At 39.6% G+C, this 9202-nt stretch overlaps 1 protein-coding gene across 1 annotated transcript; it reads right to left on the reverse strand.

The window, feature by feature from the left end:
* Positions 1–4299: 4299 nt before the first annotated feature.
* LOC143848034 (transport inhibitor response 1-like protein) lies at positions 4300–8366 on the reverse strand. Its single transcript, XM_077356807.1, has 3 exons — positions 7480–8366; positions 6154–6652; positions 4300–5965 (listed from the first exon to the last, which is right to left on the reverse strand). The coding sequence occupies exons 1-3, from the start codon at positions 8070–8072 to the stop codon at positions 5207–5209; spliced, it is 1851 nt and encodes a 616-aa protein (XP_077212922.1). The 5' UTR covers positions 8073–8366; the 3' UTR covers positions 4300–5206.
* Between the last annotated feature and the right edge of the window lie 836 nt (positions 8367–9202).

A 9202-nucleotide genomic window follows, 5' to 3' on the forward strand; every position in this document is an offset into this window, starting at 1 on the left:
ACTCGAATGGGGGTGTCTTACTTCCAAGATAAGAGTGAACAAAACAACCCCATATATTTAGTAATCTTGTGTTTCATAGTAATTTGATTACAATATCAAGGATCGAAATTGCACGTGCATGATCCTAGTGGTAACGATGGTAAGAATGATCGATGAAGATTGGATTTCTACTGTCATACAGTAATCGATAGAGGTTAGAAGGGCCATTGCAATCATTTATGGATAGATAAGCTTAATGAAGAATGCTGGTGCTGACAGCATAAGAAAAGAAGGCAGTCTTCGCATCACTATACTTAGTTGCAGATGTAACGTTGACGATGGTGACAAGCAAAGGAAGTTATATGAACGAGGGACCGCCTAATCTAGTTGAAGTTTGAAGGAGAAATTGAGGAGCAATTACATTCATCGGATGCTGATTGGAGTGAATTGACATGTCCTTATTGTTGGGGGCTCCACGCGAAAGCAAAAATCCCAATTCTAAAAAGTAAATGGATGTGGAACGGCTTATAAGGACTTGGGCCCCTCCCTTTAGCGGCTAGCTTTTAAGGATGAGTTCTACCGAGGTCCCAACAAGTGGTATCAGGGCGTGGTAAATCCGGGTACTCACCAAGAAAGATCTCATAGTTCCCATGTTACTTTCATGTGGAGGGGTGAGATTGTTGGGAGTTCCACGCAAAAGCAACGATCCCACATCAGAAAAGGAGTAGATAGGTTTTGCTTATTGGGTTCCATGCTATTGATTCGATTGACCCAGGCCTGGGTCAGGTAGGAGGAGTTGATAGATTTTGCTTATTGTGCTTAAGAAACATACGCATCACGATGGATAAGATTTTTTATGATCAATCTAATTAAGAAGGATTGAAAGCAAGGAAGACAGAAACTATGTCTAGTTTCAGTTTTAGATTTCTAGAAGAGGAAGAAAGAAAGAAGCTGGAGTGTTTATTTGTACAATTAACAGGAATCCCATGTTTGGTCGAAGAGCTAAATTGCTACCCAAGCAAGTTAATAGGGAGAAAATCATCTTAAGCATTCACTTGATACTTTTTGATGAAGGAGCATGCTCAAAAGAAGTGGCTTTAAGGCTCTTCCCAAGGCCCTGTCTGGATTGCAAGAAAACATTTCCATCTGAAATTTTTTTTCTTAGGAATTTTTTTTTTCTTTCCACGATTTAGAGAGATAATATAAGTATGGTTAATTTAGAGGGATAACCTCATAAATTGAAGTTCCCTCTAAATAAATATTGAATAGGGTTGGTTCAAGTTATCTTTCTTCATGTGTAACCCCCAAATATCTTAAATCGACCCCTATGTGAGAGAAAGAAACATAGGGGGTCGATTTAAGATATTTGCGGGTCGATTTATCACTCCCTGTTAAAAAAAAAAAAAAAAAAGGGTAGGAAAATTTAGAATTACTTTTCCTTTTCAATCTTTCCGGAAAATTCCTGCAATCCATGATAATTGGATGATTCTATCTCTGTGACGGAACCCGTGGAGGTGCGTCCCTAACCCCCTGAGAAAATGCTATTAGCATTTGTCATTTAATTTTCGAGTAAATCGATTAAATTTTTTTAAAATTGAGAAAAAAGCTCGAAGTTTGATTGAAATGACAGAAGGGAGACAGTCCGTGGGCCCTGGGTTGGCCCGTGGTTCATCGATGCCCCAACCTATGAGAGGTCTCAATCTGAAATCCAAGGGCATGTTTGACCACCGTTTAGGTAAAAATTATTCATTAAAAAACCTTTGAAAAAATACCCAAGCCATAATGGCATGGGTTTTTTACTAAAAATTTCATTGAAAATTCTTTCAAGGAAATTCATTTTTCACAAAGGACATATTTGACCACGGTCTACCCTGTGTGAGAGAGCGATTTGAAAGGCCGGAAAGTAAGGAGAGCATGTGATGGGGTTAGCAAACGAAGTAAAAAAAAAAAAAAAAAAAAAGGTTCCCATTTAATGTAGTTATTTTGTGGCAATGTTTAGCTGCCATTAATTTTTTTTTCATGGAATTTTAGTTTATCAAGTGGTGAGAGAGACTAGAGAGAGCACGAATGAGGAGAGGATGAGGAAAAGATGAAAACAAGGAAAAGGAAAACTCTAATTGAAAATAACGCCTTCTCCAACAGCTTGAGCTTTTGGAGTTACTGGTTGTTTAACATGGTATCGAGCAAATGCCTGGGTTCAAACCTCTTAATAGCCTAAGCAAACCCTAAAAAGAGGGGCCACACGTGAGGGAGGATGTTGAAGTATAACAGATTAACTTCATGCATGGATTTTTTTCAAGATATTCTTTTCTATGGAAAATAAACTTCCCACCATTTGATCAACATATTTTCTATGATTTTTTTCCAAAATTGTACAATTTTACCCATTTTCAAGGAAAGTTGAAGGCCTACTTGACTCTGGAATTTTTTTTTCCACGAAATATTATTTCCCACTTTGCACGGAACCCACTGGTTCAAGCTTCAGAATGAAGGGTGCTATCAGATGCAAGAAGAATCTACCCTTAGAAAATGATATTTACCTCATTTTCCAGCATTTTCTTCCTCTTTAGTTTGTCTTTTCTTGGAAATGAAGTCATTTTCAAGGAAAAAAAAAAAAAAGGGAAGAAAAGGGTGAAAATGCAAGGAAAGGGATGGAAATATTATTTCCCACTGGTTTCCAATAGATACGCCATATGTCACTGTTGATAGGTTAATACCGACAAATATATGATACAAAGACAAAGCATGACCCACATTTTAGTGGGACGTAATAGGGTAACTTTACACCCAATTTGAAGGTTAGAGAATGAGGCCTAAGGTCCGGGTGGGGTTCAAAAGCCCGTTGGACCACCCTGCCCACTGACAATTAGAGAGACATTGCTGCTACTGTACGGAAATGGGGTCCCCACAAATACGAGAAGGGAAACAATATCCACAATCACTTGTTTTGATAATGACATTCTTCTCTTTATCAAATCCTTTTTTTAAACATCTTTTGATGGCTTTTGGTGTACCGATTATCACGACCGATTGTGATTGCCAGACCGATTATTTTAAGTTTAATTTCGAGTTCAATAATTGGTTTTTACTCACAGTCAATGTTGTTATAATCCCCGTTTGTTTAAGATTATGACTACCGATTGTGTGTGCCAAACTGATTGCTGGACTCAAATTTAAAAGTAAATGTGAGTCCAATAATCAGTTTGGCATTCACAATCAGTTGTCATAATCTTAAACGAACTGTGGAAGATCAGTTATAAGATTGTTGCCTGGCTACAGGGAGGCGTATTTCTTAGTAAGACAGGTAAAAGTTAATTCTGATGGAGAGAGAAAGGAACATCCAAGAAATGCAAGCACAAGAGGCCTCGGTAACAGGCCAATTCACACAATGACTTGCTTACCCGCTTAGGCAGGAAGCAGATAGTAGTGCTATAAGTGGGGGCCTTGCATGAGACCCTCTGCATTGAGGATATTGTAGTTTCAAAAGCTATATATAGCAAACTTCTCCCCCAAAATCAATGCTCTTAAGAAAGACAATCAATTGAACAAGTGCCCATTTTTGCCTGAAGTCCAATCCAGAAGCAGATGTTCTTGCCCATATGAGAATTGCCTCTAATGTCTTTTTTTCCTTCCCTTCTTTTACTTTTCTACATGGTAGCTGGACCCTGCACAACCCAAAATCTACCAATTATGAATGGGTCCCATATCGCCAGAGGATGGTGATGGCACTTGACCACATCTCCTGACTTAAAGCATCTGGCCCACTGAGATTTTCCTTGAGATCACAAGCTGGACCTAAGAGGACCCAGTAGCCAGTTGGTTGTGTTGATTCATCCTCCCTTAAGAAAGTTTGCTGTTGGGTCACTTTCATTTTTTTTTTGGGATACTTAAAGAAGAAAAGGCATTGAGAAGAAGTTCAGAAAGAAGTGGTTGCGCCTTCTCCCCACGGTCATTAATTAACAGTTCAGCTGTAAGCAAATGTCAATAAGGAGTGAGGACCTGAATTTGAAATTAGGCTTACATCAAACAAGGATTTATTTTCAGCCATCTTTTCAAAAGACTGGACCCCCTGGCTTTATTGTCAAACATCACAATGAAAGAGACATGACTCCTCACACTGGCGTGGCAGCAGGAACATCTTCGTTCCTATGCAATTTGATATTGCTCAACTTGCCTAAAGAAAAATTCAGAAGAGGCTTATTCTCTCATCCACCTTAGCATGGGACGCAAGCAAGGAGAAGTATTGAAAGTAGACTAGGGCATGGCTTTTATGATTAGTAGGACCAAATAGAGATTGATTCCTCACAATCAAATGAAAAGTTCATCAATCATGACTTCATGCATTTATTATGCTTACTAATAAGAAGAGTCATTCAAAAACACAAAAATCTCTAAAGCAAAACAGAAGATTCAATTCCTACAGCAATTCTTGGGCATTTCACTGTTTGTCCAAAGTCCAAACAATCACAGCAAATCAACTACTCTTTAATGAAAGGTAACTTAGTCTTCCGGGAAGATATACCTGCGCTTACATATGGCTAGAAAGAAAATTACAGTTTTCACCTCATGAATCTCCACATTGATGGTGGACCTGATACAATCGGATGAAGCTCTGAACCCCTATTACTCTCTTCAACAGGAACGAATACAACAATTTTGGAAAACAAGCGAACTCTCTTCAATGAAGCTCTGAACCCCTACTTACTGCGCTCTTCAACTGGAGCGAATATAACGATTTTGGAAGATATGATCATGACTCGCCATTTGAGATTCAGCTGCTATCTAATCAAGAAGCCAGAGGAGCCCCCTAATCAAGAACACAGAGGAGGCCAACCCTTGCGACCTTGCTTTTATGATGGAAGCGTAATGCAGGAAGAAATAAAAATGGTTTACCAATACAACAACATTGTATGATCTGTTTATCACATGATCATAACAATATATTCATCAACATCCACCTCCCCACCGATGAACATTGCAGAACACAAAAAGGAAGAGGAAATGCACCTGATAAAGATATGCTCACTTGACAGTCTTCAACTGCAAGCTGAAAAAGAATTAAGGCACTATCTTATCTTCAACAATGAGGAGCATGTAAACTCTCTTGCGGGTTTTAAAACCTACTCACCATATGCATCCCTCTTTCTTAATTGGAAGATTATTATTAACTAGCTCCTTGGGCGATGGTACAAATGGCGAATCTGTCCTCGGCATATAAAAAAGAAGCCTACAAGATTGCCACGAATGGCGGTGCATCATCCCTCGGCCCTGCAAGAGATCGGTACATGTATAACGTCTCAACAGAATCATCATTCTCCTCTTTAGTTCTTTCCCCAAACAGTTCAACCACCATGTGTGGCATTCTTTCAGCCACCTCCTTGCAGCCTCTAAGAGTCAGCTTACAGTCAGACATCCATAGGAACCTCATGTTGTAATAGTGGTGCAAACCAGAGAGTAAAGCTTCATCCCCGAATGGGCTATCCCTTATCTCAAGCTTCTGCAATTTGGGACAACCCTCAAGCACATATCTCAAGGCCATGTCGCTGTTCCCAGCAAAAGCAACAGAAAGGGTCCGCACTAACTTGCCATACTTTCCAATGTATGCAAAGGCCTTATCCGTGAGCAAACCAGAAACAGCAAGCCTGGTAAGTCTCTTGCAATTCATGACTATAGCTCCAAACCCTTCGTCCATTGGCTCCCCAGTAATATGGTCAGGCAGGTGGCGTCCCATTATACAAAGACGGAACACCACAAGCTCCTGGCAGTTCTTGGACATGGTCACTACAGCTGCATTGGTCATGTGCTGGCAGAAATAGAGAATAGACCGCAGTTTCCTACAGCCCTCTGAAATTGCAGCGAGACCAATATCTGAAACTAGAACCTCGCTGTCCTCACTAGCGTCCATGGGAAACACTCGAAGCTCACGCAAGTCCTTGCATGTCGAGGCCACAGCCTGAAGCCCTTCATCACGTACCGAGTCAAGAACCTGAAGCGATCCAATAAATAGAACTTAAATTTTGTAATCATTGAGAACCATCTCGGTTTCTCTTCCTTCAATATATAAATTACCATTTCAAAAAAAAAAAAAAAAAAAAGAACTTAAATTTTGTAGTAATGATGTGAACTCTATTGTGCTAAAAGTAACTATAGAGGACAATGTAGAGAAACTTGTACCCAGAAATTCTGCAGTTTATGGCAGTGAAGGATAACTGATCTGAGTTGTTCGCTGGTAATGTTTGCATAGCTGAAATTGAGCTCTGTCAGATTGGCACAGATGGGAGAGATAGCAGGCAGATAATCAGGCTCGATTTCCCTGAATCCTGAAAGACCAATTAAGGATCTGCATGAGGCAAAAGCCGAAGTAAGATTAACCTCGTGATCCCCTTGTGCAGCCTCAGTAAGACCGAAAGGCCCTGTCCCAAGATGTGTGAGCTGAGGAGCTTGGAGCATCAGCCGCTGGAGCTGCCCAATTGAGATGTGGCGATTTAACTTGAGCTTCTTCAAAAAAGGTGACCGAGCTACTAGCCGCTCCAACACATCGAAATCCACAGGGCTTTCAACACAGTCAAATGTGAGAGATTCCAGACATGTGCTTGTCTCCGGGAAACAAGATAACCAATCAACATCATCCTCCAGGACATCATCATCGATCAGATCAAGCACTCGTAGTTGTCTGCGAATTAATCATCACAAAAAACTAGTACATTAATCAGATGCTTTCCTTTTGCAAATCTGCAGAATGTTTGAATTAGGAAAAATCTGCGCTATATTTGGCTAATTGAACCCCAAATAAATGCTGAAAAAACAAAAAACTCGAGACATCAATGAATCTTACGGCTAGGGCTATGATTGGGATGAGAGTTAGAATTCCAACTATACTCATTCACAATAAAGAAAACAAATCAGATCAAGCACTCGCAGTAGTCTGCGAATTAATCATCATATAAAACTAGCACATTAATCAGATGCTTTCCTTTTGCAAATCTAAATTATATCTGGCTAATGCAACCCCAAATAAATGCTAAAAAAACAAAAACCCTAGACATCAATAAATCTTTAGGGTATGGCTGAGATTAGGTTTAGGGTTAGAATTCCAACTATACTCATTATCAAAAAAGAATTCAAGAAGAATAAAACAAAGAAAAAACACCAAAACTCATTCTCTACAGAACTATAATAGATCTAACCATCCTGATTTGCAGCAAAAACAAAACTAAAACAGTAGAATCCCAAACACAACAAAAAACATAAAACCCAAGATTGCCTTCATCCACTTGTTCTAACCATGAAATTCAAATCAACCTTTCCCAATCACCCACAACACAAAATCCCAACATTTCTCAACCCCCATAAACCAAAAAGGGGACCCAAAAAAGAAACCCTAATTTCAGTCCCTCCCCACCATTCCAATCACACCAACCATAGAAAAAACCCTAAATCTCAAACCACTCAAAATCAAAACAAATTTCAAACAACAAATCAAAAAGAAAAACCCCATACCTGCACTTGCTAGCAATAACCGCGAGCCCGGCAGGCCCAAAACCCTCACAACAGATAAGCAAAAGCTCTCTAAACCCAGGAACCCCATCAGCAAGCACAGTCAGATCTCCGTCCGTGACGGACATCCGTTTCAAACACAGCCTCTCAAGCCACGGATAAGCTCCAGCCATAGCAGAGATCCACCGCCCAGAATGCGCCCCCCAATTTGGAGGCACCATATTAAAATCAGCAAACCTAGGTTTCCCTTTCAAAACCACAGACCTAACCTTTCTAAACCGTTCGATCGCCCTAGCCGGAGATAGAGAATAACAGTTGCCAATAAAAAGGTCCGATCGAGTTAGAGACTCGGTATGGTACCACGATTTACAAACGAGTGAGACCGAGTTCCGATCCTTCCTTGATGTTAGAAAGTGGAGAACGTTGTCGAGAACGTTCTCTAAAACCTGATCTGGAAACGATGCTGAGGAAGACGAGGGCGAGTCACCGTTACTCCCGCGCGTCTTGCTAGATCCGGTGCTCCCGCAAGGAGCACCGAGATCTGTAGTGTTCTCTCTTTCCTCATCTTCGGACATTTCTGACCCTTCCTCTTTCATTCTAGGGCTCAGATCGATTTAATAAAAAGGGTTTTTTTTAGGGTGAAGAGGGGGAGACAGGGAGAAATGGAGATTGGTATTCTTTTCTTACAATCATGGGATTTGAGAGATTGTAGAAAGAGAAAGAGATATTGGCATCGAGAGATTTCAGATTTGTCACGGAGAAATCAAGGAGGAGTTATTGATCCCGACACCCCCCTCTTAGTCTGCATTGGGATTCTGCATTCCTCTCTCTCTCTCTCTCTACTGTCCAAAGCCTTTCCCCCACTCTTCTCTCTATTATTTAGATAGAAAGCTTTTTTTATTTTATCTTCTTCTTTCTTAGTTTATTTTATGTGTCTCCCCATCACAATCCCTTTATTTACCTTTGTTGTCTAGTGAGGGGGAAGAAAGAAAAAAAGGGAGGGGATGAAATTGAAAACCTTATCACTAGATTGCTACAAACACATACGTACACACACATACAAATAGTCTTCTTAATTAAAGTGTTGTTGTTTCTTATGTTTCTCTCTTTGTTTCTGTTTCTTTTCTTTTTTTTTTTACATGCGTCTCCTTGTCATTTTGATGGTGATGGTAGTTGTATGATTTGTTTTTTTGGGTTAGTTATATTGTCATGTGAATACTTATTATCTTGTTTGCTTTTGTTAATTAATTTGATGATCTCACAAGGTTAGTTGCTAGATTAATCGGGGGTTAGGGATCGGGATCTATTGGGTTAGTTGATCTACTATCTGGGTTACATTTTGTTGTTTCTCTTGGTTAAGGAAATTTGAGAATGTAGAGTAGGGAATCAGGTGACAATGTATGATGATAAGGATAAGAATTTGGTGTTTTTAACACTTGAGGCACTGTTCGTTTTGAATATTGAGTTCAAAATTGATTGTTGAACTCAAAATTTGATGCAATTTTGAGTCCGATAATAAGTTTTGGACTCACAATCGGTTCCTAAAATCCAAAAGAAATACAGCCTCAGCAAATCACTGCAATTTTTGTAGGAAATTGGGAAAAAATTTATTTTGGAAAACAATCATAGAAAATGAGTTGGCCAAATGCTGTAAAACTCTTCCACGGAAAATAGACCAAGATAATTTTTTCATGCATCCAAAGAACCATTGGTGTATACACTATTA

The sequence above is a fragment of the Tasmannia lanceolata genome, unplaced genomic scaffold (assembly GCF_043159265.1).
Source record: "Tasmannia lanceolata isolate RefF3 unplaced genomic scaffold, GAP_Taslan_0.1 ptg000016l, whole genome shotgun sequence".
Taxonomy (NCBI): domain Eukaryota; kingdom Viridiplantae; phylum Streptophyta; class Magnoliopsida; order Canellales; family Winteraceae; genus Tasmannia; species Tasmannia lanceolata.

Coding starts and splice junctions, on each gene's coding strand:
- LOC143848034 (XM_077356807.1), bottom strand. CDS start 8,072: ATGAAAGAGGAAGGGTCAGAAATGTCCGAAGATGAGGAAAGAGAGAAC. Junction 6,653..7,479: donor GTTATTGCTAGCAAGTGCAG/GTATGGGGTTTT, acceptor ATTAATTCGCAG/ACAACTACGAGTGCTTGATC. Junction 5,966..6,153: donor ATAAACTGCAGAATTTCTGG/GTACAAGTTTCT, acceptor GGATCGCTTCAG/GTTCTTGACTCGGTACGTGA.